The 14,649-nt window shown below is 43.4% G+C and overlaps 2 protein-coding genes across 4 annotated transcripts; both read left to right on the top strand.

Annotated features, from left to right (window-relative positions):
• Positions 1 to 21: 21 nt before the first annotated feature.
• Positions 22 to 1,546, top strand: LOC120701218 (transcription factor bHLH51-like). Its single transcript, XM_039985354.1, has 2 exons — positions 22 to 562; positions 952 to 1,546. The coding sequence occupies exons 1-2, from the start codon at positions 200 to 202 to the stop codon at positions 1,450 to 1,452; spliced, it is 864 nt and encodes a 287-aa protein (XP_039841288.1). The 5' UTR covers positions 22 to 199; the 3' UTR covers positions 1,453 to 1,546.
• A 4,318-nt stretch (positions 1,547 to 5,864) lies between these two features.
• On the top strand, positions 5,865 to 14,116 carry LOC120697532 (6-phosphofructo-2-kinase/fructose-2,6-bisphosphatase-like). 3 transcript variants are annotated; one of them, XM_039980794.1, is made up of 23 exons: positions 5,891 to 6,292; positions 6,397 to 6,460; positions 6,851 to 7,149; positions 7,568 to 7,804; positions 8,182 to 8,388; positions 8,599 to 8,691; positions 9,243 to 9,341; positions 9,447 to 9,476; positions 10,160 to 10,213; positions 10,927 to 10,980; positions 11,066 to 11,143; positions 11,369 to 11,460; positions 11,674 to 11,731; positions 11,817 to 11,891; positions 12,190 to 12,237; positions 12,404 to 12,501; positions 12,705 to 12,798; positions 12,894 to 12,956; positions 13,040 to 13,131; positions 13,315 to 13,383; positions 13,481 to 13,544; positions 13,617 to 13,682; positions 13,792 to 14,059. In XM_039980794.1, exons 1-23 carry the CDS (start codon positions 6,059 to 6,061, stop codon positions 13,867 to 13,869), a joined length of 2,346 nt encoding a protein of 781 aa, XP_039836728.1. In that variant the 5' UTR covers positions 5,891 to 6,058; the 3' UTR covers positions 13,870 to 14,059. The 3 variants fall into 3 exon arrangements, 2 of the variants coding, with proteins under 2 accessions (XP_039836728.1, XP_039836729.1); XM_039980795.1 differs by having other exon boundaries at positions 6,059 to 6,292; positions 12,723 to 12,798; XR_005684523.1 differs by lacking the exons at positions 12,705 to 12,798; positions 12,894 to 12,956 and having other exon boundaries at positions 5,865 to 6,292; positions 13,792 to 14,116.
• Positions 14,117 to 14,649: the final 533 nt, after the last annotated feature.

Raw genomic sequence — 14,649 nt, 5'->3', positions numbered from 1 at the left:
ACACACACACACACACACACACACACACACACACACACACACACACACACACACACACACACCCCAAGCTTCTCATAGTCATAGGTGAGGAGAATGTAATCCGTATTCAGCCTGACAGCATTTACCCATCCATCTGTCTCGTCTTTCGGTGTTCATCTTCTTGTAGTCTCGTGAGATTTTTGCTGTTTGTTTCATCACGATGGGATCCACTGCCTTTTCTCGCAGCTTTCGAGGCTTCACTTGCGAGATAGGACACGGCGGTTCAGAACAGATGGCTGCTGCATCTGCATGCCAACCGTTTCAAGAAGGGAAGCAGCACCTGCCACTGCACCATAGCGGTTCTGCTCTTCCTCCAGTGAACAGAGGAACGGTTCTGCCTCTGCGACAGGCCACCTCGGTGCCGCCTCCGGCCGCGCGGGAGCCGCCGCCGCCGCCGTCGTCGGGGAGGAGTGCGACGGAGGTGCGTGCCCTGAAGGTCCACAGCGAGGCCGAGAGGCGGCGGCGGGAGAGGATCAACGCCCATCTCGCTGCGCTGAGGAGGATGGTCCCTGATGCTAGGCAGGTGAGGTCTGCTTGAACTCTGCACTTCTTGCCGTTTCACAGCTTAGAGCCGAGCAAGCCAATGTTGCATTTGATCCATAGTTGAGTTAAAAAGGTGGAAAGAAAGCAGAAGTTTCAGCTGATAAAAGTTCAGCTCTTTAAGCCAATCATTTATCAACCAAACTACAATAAAAAGCATGACAAAGCAAGCTACTGAATTTCAGAGGAATCTGCCTGGTAACATTTGAATTCAGAGTTTTAAAGTTTGCAGTTTTAGCTCCAAATTTTTGTACACGATCAGTTTGCGCAAAGTCTGTAGCAGGACAAGGTTTCAGTACTTCACCCCAAATGATTAACAGCAATGTTCATCTTCAAAAATTGACAGCAATGTCACTGTCTGCTCATGAACAGATGGACAAGGCCACCTTGCTGGCCAGGGTGGTTTGCCAGCTGAAGGACCTGAAGAGGAAAGCCGCCGAAACCAGACAGCCGCTGCCCATCCCTGCAGAGGCCAACGGCATCACTGTCGACTGCTACACTGGCGCCGCCGCCGGCGGCTACGGGAGGCCGGAGACGTGCATCAGGGCCTCCGTCAGCTGCGACGACCGGCCGGGGCTCCTCGCTGACCTCGCCGGAGCGTTCCGTGGTCTGAGGCTGAGGCCGATGAGAGCAGACATGGCCTCCCTCGGAGGCAGGGCACGGTGTGAGTTCATGCTGTGCAGGGAGGAGGGCGATGTGGTGAGCGCCGGCCGCGTGAAGGCTCTGGAGGACGGTGTCAGGCAGGCGCTGGCCAGTGCTGCGTACCCGGAGTCGGCGTACGGATGCAATTATAGGAGCAGGAGGCGGAGGATTTTGGAATCGCATTATGCACTTGGTCATGAACTCGGCGTAGGTGATCACCATGGCCGGTAATTTTGGAGACCAAGTTGTGATCTTTTGAGGTGTTCCTGATGAGAAATGATTGCAGAAAGGTTTAAGGGGGTAAGCTCTCCTATTTCCATTGCGATTACAAGCACAAGCAGTTCAGTAAACAGATGCCGGCTCCCAGGGCAAAGCTGAAGCGCCGCAACATCTGACCTACTTAAAATTCATTGAAATCCTCACGGAACATCTAGGAAGAACCAGAAACGCATCCATCAAGTGATCCAGGACAGAAACAGGATTTATATGATGAAGCTTGTTGTCTTTTTGCAACAAAGATCTCATACTAATTGCAAGCATAAAAATGTGGCATAAAAAAGTAGCCCTTTATTTTTGTTATTGCTGCTTGTGTAGCAAGAAAACATATCACGTCGATATTGCTCAATAAGATTGAATATGCACGATATATACCATTTCATAGAGGAAGGATCTTTTGGGTACGTGCATACCACCATTTTTTTTAAATTAAGGCAGGAGCACTGCCAATGCATTTAATAAGGAAGCAAGCGAGTTCAGCAACAGTTAAATACTAGAAAGACTGGCGCGGCGTTGCCGCGCCATAACCTGTAACCCAGTGATTGGTACGAAGGTTGAGAATGTTTTTCGCGAAATTTTAGGCTATGTATTAATTTATAGAAACTATTACTTAGCTAGAATGTAGGGGCCGCGGGTTGATCGTGGCCATGGATTAATTTATAGAAACTTTAGTGTATTATTACTTAGTTAGAATGTAGGGGGCCGCGGGTTGATCGTCATGATTTTGGGAGCTTTTTTTGCAAAGTCTATGGAGCATGGGTTAATTGCTGTAGAGCTTGGATTTGTAAAAAATGCATGGATCGTCATAAAGTTACCTGAGAGGTAGTTGGATCGAGAGAGTTCTCGTAAAATTGCTGAAGAGGTGGCTTGAATAAATGGTATTTATAAATTAACTGAGTGTGGGCTGGACTATATATTAATTTTGATAAAGTTCAAGGAGTTTTTTATAAAATTAAGTGTAGGCTGAAATTAACTGAGTGTGGGCTGGACTATATAAATGAGTTGAGTATAATTGACAACAAAGTTACTTTGTTTTTTTTTCCAAAGGTAGGGATTATCTGGTATATTCTATTATAGGCAGTGTTATAGCACATTATGCAGTGTGTAAATATGTGAGGCGATTTAATCCGTCAACGATATACATTAAGCGGGTTGGTTCTGTAGAAGTCTTGGTGTGTTTTCTGTGGATTTGTTGTTCGTGGAGTGTAAATTGATTTCACCAAACCTCATATGGTTTTATGTGGAGCGACGTAGATAGAGTGCGAGTTGATTTTATCAGATTTCAAAGGTTTTTTTAAACTATAGTAGGCCAAACATATAATTGGTTCCGTGGGCCCCACATACAGTGGGACCCACTTTTGGGTCTCGCGAGTCCGCAGTGGGGCCCACTTGGGGCCCACTTGTGGGACCCACATTGTTGGGTCCTACGGGGCCCACGGTGGGGCCCATAACCCACTTGTGGGTCCCGTGAGTCCATAGTGGGGCCCACTTGTGGGACCCACATTGTTGGGTCCTATGGGGCCCACGGTGGGCCCATAACCACTTGTGGGTCCACAGTGGGGCCCACTTGTGGGACCCACATTGTTGGGTCCTACGGGCCCTCGGTGGGGCCCATATGTTGGATCAATCCGAGCCATTCACGCGCGATCCGACGGCCGAGATATTTCAGCCTCAGAAATCCCCCCCAGGTCTTTTAAAGATGCAATGCTTAGATTGTCGTATGAAATATCTCTGCAAAACAAGGTCAATGGAAAGCCAATTGCTACTTCAAGATTACAAAAAGAAAGAGTGAAAATCTATCTACCTCTATCCGAGGCTACTAGTTGCGGTAATTTTTTTCATCCACGTTTTTCACATTATCACATGTTATTCTCTTTTGTTATTCCCAGCATCCACTTTTGTTATCTACTATCCGTGCCATTCATATTTATTCTAGAATAAGGAATCGATTCGATAATCTATGTATCACCATCACGTACGACCCCATAGAATATCGGAATCTATTGGATATGCCACACATATCAATTTTCTAAATGTTTCTTTACATTTGAAAAGAGAAATCACACTTTTGTTCTTGGTTATAAAGAAAGTAATACTCTTTTTTTCATTTTCACATGAAAATAGATCTTACGCAAGAAAAAATATTCCCCCAGACCATTCCATTTTGGGTCCAAATGATCAAAAGACCATACACTTCAGGTTGACTATAACAAATTGTTCTATACCTCTTTTTGAAAGACAAATTGTTCTATACCTCGATGTGAACCTTACAGGATCCTCATCACGGAATCCAAACATATTAAAGGCAGTTCATCTTGTCAGGTTTTCTAGGATCAAATACAATTAGTGATTTGAAAGTAAATATAATTTTTGCTAGAAAAATAAATATAATTTTTAATTACATTTTTGGTGTTTAAAACGCTGCGTGGTATTTTGCCCCATCTCTTTTAAGGCGTATAGAGAGATTAAGTTGGTGCAAAAATATAAGATTAGGGCAAATGCAAAGGACAATGACCATAGCACCCATAACAGAATGCATGGAGAAAAGAGGTCACATAGAAGATCCTAAGGCCCGTTTGTTTCCGCTTATAAGCGGATTCTAGATGAAAATAAGTCAAAAGCCCACCCAAACGCCTCGATTAATTTTTGCTTCTACCGGCCGCCGCTTCCCAGGAAATCGTCAAAACAACTGAAGTCTCGATTCCCCCCGAAGCGTCCCGGACCTCGCGTGCCTGGTAAGCGAGCGATTTTTCCCTCACTACCCCCTCTCACCCTCAGCCCTCTCCTCTCGACGCCACTGCCGTGCACTACTTCTCCGCCGCCCCTCTCCTTCTCCGCCGCCCCTCTCCCTACGCCACCTCTGCTCAAGCTCCGGTGCCTACTCCGTGCCCCTGCCCATGACTTTGGATCTGCGACGCCGCCGAGCAGAGCTGCGCCGCCGTCCCTGAGCAGAGCTACGCCGTCGCCCTTTTTCCCCTGACTGGAGCAACACCGCCGGCCCCTGACTCCCGCCCCTATCCTCTCCGATGTGGAGCAGTACCGCCGCCGGCCCTTCCGTCCCCCAACCAAGCAAGCAAGCTTCAAGCTCGGTGAATGCTTGTCTTGTTGCTTGTCTGCGGGTGCCGTGTTTAATTTGTGCTCGTTGCTTCTTGTCTTGTTGCCTCTGTTCTAGTTAAGAATGGCAACGGGTCGGGTTCGGATCGGGTGGAGTCTCCGTGCACCCAAAACCGAAACCCGAAATCGAAACCCGAACCCGAAACCGATTCGGGTGGAAATCCATCACCAAAACCAAACCCGCGGATACCCGAAACCCGAATGGATACCCGAAACCCGCGGATAAATATACACATATTCACATGTATAAACAAGAGGCAACAAATAATAAATATTTTCATGACTCAACTTTCAATAAATTTAATAGTCTAAGTAAACAAATTATCATTAAAATATTATAAAACATGAGTTTTAATTCCAAATAATTTATTTCGGATATCCATTGGATATCCACGAGTGGAAACCAAAACCCGAAACCGAACCCGAAACCAAACCCAAACCCGAATCTGAAAACCGTGGGTGAAAAACCAACACCAAACCCGAAATCCGAAAAACCGAAACCCGCGGATACCCGCACCGAACCCGATCCGCTGCCATCTCTAGTTCTAGTAGTTCGGTGCTTGCCTTGGTTCTACTGTAATTCATGAAAATTTGGACAGGATGTTTCCTTTTTCATTTCTAACGGTGTGATTTATAATTTGTAATATAATTATATGGTCAAAATATTTAAAAAATATAAAAAGTATTGAATTATGTTTGTATTCCGTACAAAATAATATCATCAGCCTCAAGAGCATTTCAGACATTTTACCACTCAACTCAGATAATCGACTTAGAATAATCAGAGTTGCCAAACACTCGGCTTATTTAGATAACCGATTCTTCAGACAGCAGACTTATGTCAGAATCTTGCTTCTCAGAAAAGCGAGATCCAGAAAAGCAGAAACAAACAGGGCCTAAAACGGATGAGAAAAAAATAGAAATACATTTTCTAAATAAGTAAAGTATCCTTTTTCAAAAAAGCAAAGTACTTTTCGAGACATGTCTTTCTCGCAGAATCAACTACAAAGCTCCACTATCACTTTCATAGAGTAGCATGATAAATGGTACTTTCTTTCTTTTGGAAAACCCTGCAAGAAATTTACGAGAACAGGAGCCTCTCAAAAAAAAGGAAAAAAGAAAAGCAGGGAGCCGGGGGCAGCCGGTCGGGACGCCGCGCAGACGCGGCGGACCCGCCGCCGCAGCACCGCGGAGGCCGACGCTGGCAGGCGGGCCCCACCTGCTTATCCCCTCCGCGCCGGGCCCCGCCCGCTGCCGCTCCTTGCGGACTCCGAGGCCCCTGGCTCCACGGCACCACTCCCATCGCTCTCCCGGTTGCATTCACCCCAATCCGAACGGCCTCCCTCCATTAAAACCTCCTCCTCCACCAGCACCACCACCCCCAATTCCACACCCGCACGCCTGGTGCTTGCGCTAGTGTGCTGCTGCCCCGCTTGTGCTGGTAGCCATGGGGACGTCGGGGTCCAAGAGCATCGACGGCCTCGGCGCCGAGGCGGCGGGCGGCGGGGCGGCGGGCGGCGGCGGGGAGGCGGGCGAGGGCGGCGCCGCCGCGGAGGCGTGGCACGGCGGGGCGCAGCTCTACGTGTCGCTCAAGATGGAGAACGCGCGGATCAGTGGCGACCTCGTCCCGCACGTCTTCGGCTCCGAGCCCATCATCGGCTCCTGGGACCCCGCCCGCGCCGTACGCACGCACGCACGGCCCCCGAGTGCCTCTGCTCTGTTTGCCGCGCCTCTGTTTTCCTGCCGCGGGAATGATGCAGTTGCTGCCGTTTGGTTTTGATGCAGCTCGCGATGGAGAGGGAGCTAGCGTCCATGTGGCAGCTCAGCTTCGTCGTGCCGCCGGATCATGGTACGTTGCCTCTCGTGGATGCCCTGTTCTATGGAGTTATCATTATGGTTTCAATTGGGTATTAGTGTTCGTTTGATTGTTTCCTTACACTCTGTAGTTTTGTTTGACCTTTTGAGTTCTCCGTGGGCTATTAGATTTTGATATTGTCGACTATCATGCTGAATCCCATTTGTTCGCACATTGGGAATGAGCTGTTTGATTCGACTAGGAACTGAAATGTCGAGATATGAATCGCGCTGCATGCGTTGCTCTGAATATTTCAACCTGTGGATGCTACTGTAGAAACACTGAACAGAGTTTTTTATTCAATTGGAAACGGAACTGTCAAGCTCTGATGCAAACTGCTCCATGCACTGATCTGAATATTTCAACCTGTGGGCGTTGCTGTAGAAACGTTGGACTTCAAATTCTTGCTGAAGCCCAAAGACGCAGCAACCCCGTGCATCATTGAGGAAGGGCCAACACGCCTCCTCACTGGAGGCATGCTCGAGGGTGATGTGAGGGGAGCACTTTTCAAGCTCAATGGGGATGACGAGGTGCTCGAGTTCAGGGTGCTCAACAAAGCGGACATCGTGTCACCGCTCGAACTCGCTGCGAGCTGGAGGGTGTACAAGGAGAACTTTCAGCCTTCCAGAGTCCGGGGAATCCCTGACGTCAGTATCAATGTTGCGCCCACTCATGGAACTGAGGTGAGACCATTTGTTATTGATACTTCATGCTTCCCTGTGGTGCTCTGGTGGATGCATTTGGCTGCGAAGTTCTGTGTGATCTTCGTACATCATGCGTAAGCAGCTTTATCAATATCCTAATTCTCTAAAGCCATACAACTAGAACTCTAGAAGGGTATATCTGCTTGTCCAAATGGCATGTTATTTGATAGCAAGAATGCTAGCAGGTCCTTTTTATATCACTTGTTTTTTCTCCCATGTATTTTGCCAAGTGCCAACCCTCTTGGTACTTTGCTTATAGGCTGAGACCTACAAACAGAATATCTCCTTTATATTTTCACGTCCTTCTCTACTAATTATCCACACGCTCATCTCTGTAATTACATGCAGATGCCAGGCTGTGGTTTCTCTCAGGTTTCTCTTTCCTGTCTTTCTACAGGAAGGATCAGCGGCTACTTTGGAACTTGACCTGGAGCATTATGTTGTTCCAACCCCAACTGCACCGCCAAATGAATATGCTGCAAACCTTGCTGCAACTCCAGCTTCCTTGATTCAAACTGGAGCATCGTGGAAAAATGATATGCTTCTTAGTGATGGGATTCAGAGTCCACGTAGTGTTTCTGCAGGTCCAAGTAGTGTTTCTGCGGATTTTGATGGTCATAGTAACCACAAAAAGGTCGGCTGTTTTCTGGAGAAGTCGGTGTATAATATTGGTCTTCTATTGATATATTTTTTTGATATAAATAAAGTCCATACATTTCAGTCCGGTACATCAATTACTGAGGACCATATATTTATCTTGAATTTCTTTTCTTTTCCATTCTCTTATCTGGACAGTTTTTAAGCTCTATACCTGAAACTTATCCTCCTACCATCATGGAACTAGTCTGGTCTTAGTTGGTATATTTTCATACAATGAGTTATAAGTTGTTCTGGCTTACATACATTTAATACCTGTATGGTTCTATCACATGTTTCTCTTTTTTGGTATAACTATATTCTGAATTTCTATAAATCAAAACAGTATTGAAAATTAACATATTTCTTTTATAGAATATTGGGGCCTGGGCAACAGATTCTTCTAAGAAAATACAAACTTCTGGCCTCATTGAGTCAAAATCAGTTGGCACCTTTACACCGCTGCAAAAGCCACATGGTCAAAAGGGCCTGCTCATTGATAGGGGTGTTGGCTCTCCTAAGCTTCCAAAATCAACCAGCGCAGGCTCCCTGGCATCTGGGCTTAGTTTTGGATCAGAAAAGGTCAGCATTCTCCCTTACTAATAGTAGGTAAAAGGAATAGATAATAGGCATGAATCTGCATATACATAATGATATTGGACACAGAGATAATATTTAGGTGTAAATCCACATAACTCTCAAGTTGAACTGATTAAATGGTTCTTGATGTGAAGAAATATTTCAGAATGAAGTTTGTATTTTTCTTCTTGACTATTGTTGACATTTCCACAGACCATGCCAGAAGCAGCAGGAGCTGTTGCAGCTGCAGCTGTAGCTGATCGCTTGCATGGGTCAAAGGAGGACCGGAAGCTTGCCATTGTTTTGGTAAATAGTTGATTGCATGATATTTAAGCGTTCTTCATCTCGTATATGATTTGAGTGTTTAGTGTTTCTTTGTGATCTTTTCATCAACAAGATAAGCGGCTTGTTGCATTTTTGGTACCTACCATGTCCTTTTTAGTGTTTGGATGGATTTGAACAGAGCGGTTTTAAGGTATAGAAAAAACCGAGCGGTTTTCTATGCAACACTAAATTGAATCTTGAGCTATGAATTTTGTCCAGGACTGAAACATTGCCCTTTTAAGCATATAAGTGAAAAAAATAATTAGGAATCTTATGTATGCAGTACTTTTTAACAGAGTATTCAAGGAAGTAAGAATCTAAATATCCTTTAGTTGCGATCCCGGAGCAGCAGTTTTTTTTTTTGAAAACAGAAACAGCAGTTGCCAGCCCTGTTGACAAAGTATATTTGTCTTGCTGCTGAGCGTAATCACCTTTGTGGTCAAAACCTTTATCCGCTTGAACATATTCCAAAAATTTTATTGAATGCTTGTTCAAGTTGGATCTCCTTCTGAATATATTTACTCCCAAATCAGGTTGGCCTGCCAGCTCGTGGTAAAACCTTCACTGCGGTTAAGCTTACAAGATACCTTCGTTGGTTAGGTCATGAAACTAGACATTTCAATGTTGGGAAGGTAACCATATTCTTATTCCGATAGACTGGCTTGCATAGTTAATATGTATACTTTTGTTGGTTTCAAACTTAACTGACCTTTCTTTTCTTGAAAATGTATGTGCAGTATCGCCGTCTGAAGCATGGAGCAAATTTGGTAACAACTATGATTTGTTGCAGTTCTATTAGTGGAATATATACGATCTATGCTTTTCAGTGTTATCATAAAAAAATGTCAAGTTTTTTTAGCTACATTACTGAAGTGTATTAAAGCTGGTCAGGTCATATTGCGGCTATCTTAGGTTCACTTTAGAGGAATAACTTTAACATGCCTTCAGCATGAGTCAGGGATGCTTATAGGGGTGGAAGCCACCATGTTCATATTTAACATCACCATGATTAATGTTGTTCTCATATTGGTTGGCCCAGTTAATGCATGGACTTTTCATTTTATGGATTTTTTTAGGGCATAGCCACTCCTCTGAGCTAAGTTTCAGGACATGCCACCGCTGTGTCTTATGGATGTGTGGTTCCAAGAACCTCATGCCATTGGCAAAGCAGTGGTATATCTTTAGTTCTTTACACTTTCTTAGGGGAGTGGCAAATCATAAAAACCACCTTATTTTAGTCATTATGCTTTCTACAATCATCATCGTATGTTCTGCTACATCTTTGGCTCTGAATTATTGTCCTTTTTTCAGTTTTTTTATAAGACTCATATGCATGCACGTACTTATACATCTCACTGGAATTTTTCAATGCTGTTACTTGAGCCTATGTCAATAAAAGTACTGTCCTGTACTAGTGTTATCTAACAGTTTTGTGTTCTTATTGGTTCAGGCTGCAGATTTTTTCCGTGATGATAATCCTGAAGGTATTGAGGCACGTAATGAGGTTAGCACGCTTTATTGACTACTGTGCATTTCCCTACTTAGTATTTCAAAATACTATTACCACCACTCAAAATAGGTGTCATCACGGATCATCTTCTGATTTACCGGTATATGCTCTTCTATGTTTTCAATAGAGATGTATTGCAATCTTTTCATTGGCCCCCTTTGAACTGCACCTTGGTAATTATAGCTACCTACCTTACTTAAGGATTAAGATATCAGGCCCTATCTGGAACACGAGTTTTTCAATATTCCTGCTAGAACTGAACTGTATCCTCTGAAAGTGCTGTGAAATTTCTCAAAACCTTCTTTGTTCTAAACTGGATATTGTTAGTTGCCCTGATAATTTTGAGCCATGAATCAATGGAGTAAGAGTAGAATTTTATTATTGGTTTTTATAAAAACATAGTGTAGGGTTTAAATGCTTCAAATCTGTAATTTATATTCAGTACAATATGTCCCTTACCTCTTTTTCGATATAAGTACACTTTGCCATTAGCTATAGTTCTGAACTTAGTTTTTGCTCCTAGATTCTTCTCATGAATGTTCTACCACCAAGGACAGAATATCAAATTAGCATCCTTCCATTTGCAGAAGTCTGATGTGAATTTGTGACAGCCAACCCCTAGGAGAATTTTAAAACTTAACTGTATATTTGTTTCAGTATATTACTTGCAACTTGGTACATTATTCTTCTGGCATACATGTTGCCAGGTGGCTGCTTTAGCAATGGAGGACATGATAGACTGGATGCATGGTGGAGGTCAGGTAAGTTGGTGTTGCATACTCGTATATAGCCTGCTTGGAATAATGAAATGCAATACTCAATTTGACTATATCAAATTGTCTCTAGGTTGGTATATTTGATGCAACCAACAGCACAAGAAAACGAAGATGTATGCTAATGGAAATGGCTGAAGGTAATTGTAAGGTAATTGATAGCTTTCGTATTCACATCAACTGAGTCTTTTATATTTTCTTACTTAATAAATCTTGAGCTAAAATTAGCTCACATCTATGAAAGTCAGCAGAATATACTTCTGTAATGTGGAAGTTTTTTGAATAATTTAATCATTTGCATTGACGCATTTGGTACATTGCCACCTTGCATTTGTGATTTTGATCTTCTCTTCCTGATTGAAGTCATTTTCTGTAGATTATATTTTTGGAGACAATATGTAATGATCCCAGCATAATCGAAAGAAATATACGGCTGAAGATACAACAAAGTCCTGACTATGCGGACCAGTAAGTTTCCCAAAATTTACCCTTTCCTAGATAGAAGTAAAAAAACACCTCGAACACGCAAGAGTACTGTGTGTCATTTCTTAAGAGGAAAGAAACGCATTTACAAGTTACAACCTACATGCCCAGACTCAGAGACAAACTCAAGCCTAACACACACACACACACACACACACACACACACACACACCCCTGAATACTGTGGAAATTTTGCAGGCCAGATTATGAAACTGGACTGCAGGACTTCAAGGAACGTTTGATGAATTATGAGAAGGTTTCAACTATTTATACTGTCAACAGTAAAATTCTTGAGTTCTGTGAACTATTTAGTATTGAATGAAGTAGCATTCCTTTCATAGGTCTATGAGCCAGTGGGGGAAGGTTCTTACATCAAAATGATTGACATGGTAAAGGGGCAGGATGGTCAGTTACAGGTATGCTCTTCCATGCCTTTGCATATTCGACAGCACATATCAACCCTAGGAATTTTTTACATCCCTAAGTGGCAGAAGGATCAATGGTATAGGTACAATTTTTCTAATTGAAAATACCTCTTGAAATTCTTGAACATGCAAGGATGTTGTGTAGAATGAGCACTTATTTAGATAAGTTATTTACACTAAACGAGGCGATTTTTGTCGTAATATGTTTCGATTTTTGAAACTTGAGATGCTATGTTTTCTTTACTGATTCTTCATTTGAAAGTTCGTACTTTTCTGATCTTGTACCCAGGTAAATAATATCAGTGGTTATCTTCCAGGGCGGATTGTCTTTTTCTTGGTATGTACTTCTAAGCTCATACAATAAATATTTGCTTGCACTTTCTGAGTAGGCATAATATCTGCATGTTCTAAAAATGCACATATTTATTTTCTATTCAAGTTCATTTCCATGAGCGCATTCAAAATTAATTGGTGACACATCTGCTCATATTATGCAACTGCAGGTGAACTCTCATCTTACACCACGGCCTATTTTGCTTACCAGGCATGGTGAGAGTTTACATAATGTTAGAGGAAGAGTTGGTGGTGATACTGTCCTAAGGTATTTTGCTTTGCCTAAGTTTCAACCTGATTCCTTCATATGATACTTTCCGCACTTAGTGTGTCATTTTGAGTTTGGCGCGTAAAATATTAAAATTCATTGTAATGTTCAGTTATTACACCATAAAGAAAGTAGCATGTAAATGTGTTGATCTTATAGGAAATATCTTGCTGTATTGAGCTAATAAATTCCACTTTTAACTGCCTGACAATGGCACTCAGTGAAGCAGGAGAGCTTTATGCAAAGAAATTAGCAAACTTTATAAAAAAGCGTCTCAAATCTGAGAAAACGGCAACTGTAAGTAATTTCCCATAATTGAATAATGGATTTAATCATCAGAACATGGGCTGACAGAGGGAAATGTTTAAAATTTGTATTATCCAACTATTTAGATATGGACCAGCACCCTTCAGAGAACAATTTTGACAGCAAGTCCAATACTTGGATTCCCAAAGGTATTTCATTAGTCAGTCTAGGAGTCATCCTTCAAAACTCCTGCAAGTTAATTAGTCACATTGCTTCACTTTGGTGTTTGTAGATACAATGGCGTGCTCTTGATGAGATCAATTCTGGAGTTTGTGATGGGATGACGTATGAAGAGATAAAGAAAACGATGCCCGAGGAGTTTGAGTACGTATAATAATTCTTTTCATTGGTATCATGTGCATCCCTCAGTAGTTGTTCATCTGAGGTGTCAGACCTATGTATTTTTTTTCTTGTATTTTTTACACGACGTGTTGCAAAAGTTGCATTATGGTACAGTACCAAATATTTGGATCTGAAGTTGCCACTGTGTACCCTTGTTGCAACCAGGTCACGCAGGAAGGACAAGCTTAGATATCGCTACCCCCGTGGAGAGTCTTACCTCGACGTAATACAGAGGTTAAAACTATAATGCATAATCATTCAGCCAGACTATCTATAGGTTTACTTGAATTTTCTACTAAAGCCTAAATGCTGATGTCGTGATGATCCTCAGGTTGGAACCTGTCATCATAGAGCTAGAACGCCAGCGGGCACCAGTGGTCGTCATATCCCACCAGGTAAATTGCCACGATTGATGATGAAAAACAGTGCGCAGAGATGGTGATTTGTGAACTATCTTTCCTTGATAGGCTGTCTTGCGAGCACTGTACGCATATTTCGCCGACAGGCCTCTGAGAGAAGTTCCAGACATAGAGGTGACAGCATTTTTGGTGTTCTCCTCCTCCATCAATGATGTATTGACAGTGTACTAACAATCATGCTAAATGGTGCCAATTTGAACTAATACCATCTGTCCGTTGGCAGATGCCACTACATACCATAATCGAGATACAAATGGGAGTCACCGGTGTTGAAGAGAAGAGGTACAAGCTCATGGACTGAATACACAGGCAGCAGGCTGGCTGCTTCGGATAATCATACAGCAAATACAAATACCACAAATACACGACTACACATACCGATTCTTATGTTCCACCGGAAGATGCAAACCAACTCCGCTGTAAATTTACTGAAATAATTATTTGATCATTGTAAAGGAAAAGTTGTTACTAATAAGGAACTGTAAAAATAACACGCTTGCCAAAGGATGTCGGACCAGTTGGTCACGGCAGTCCGGCGGCACTCCGCAGGTTGTGGGTTCGATCCCTGGTCGGGACAAATTTCCGCGTGCGGGTAAAAAAAACCCCTCGCCTGCCACATGTCCAAAGCACTGTGGAGTCCGGCCTAACTCACAAGGCGACGGGCCCCCGTGTACGGGTGGGGCAGGGGTTCAGGGGTTTTCTTGGCCTGCTGTGAGAAGGTCATTCTACCTCTCAAACAATGCCGTGGGGGCGATCTTACCCCGCAGGTCAAGTTTTTAAAAAATAACACGCTCCCGTGTACGGGTGGGGCAGGGGTTCGGGGGTTTTCTTGGCCTGCTGTGAGAAGGTCATTCTACCTCTCAAACAATGCTGTGGGGGCGATCTTACCCCGCAGGTCAAGTTTTTAAAAAATAACACGCTTACTGCCACAAATAAGGAATGCAGACATGTTCATAAGATGTATGACCAGCCAAATTAGCTGGCCCTGTGTACTCCTATTGGCTGATGTCATGACCAAACTCATCAGTGCTTGCCTTGGTTGTCCTATCAGACTTGTGCACGACCTGCCAAACTCTGAACT

Source organism: Panicum virgatum, chromosome 3K (genome assembly GCF_016808335.1).
Source record: "Panicum virgatum strain AP13 chromosome 3K, P.virgatum_v5, whole genome shotgun sequence".
NCBI classification, from domain to species: domain Eukaryota; kingdom Viridiplantae; phylum Streptophyta; class Magnoliopsida; order Poales; family Poaceae; genus Panicum; species Panicum virgatum.
This window is presented reverse-complemented; position numbering and strand designations above follow the sequence as displayed.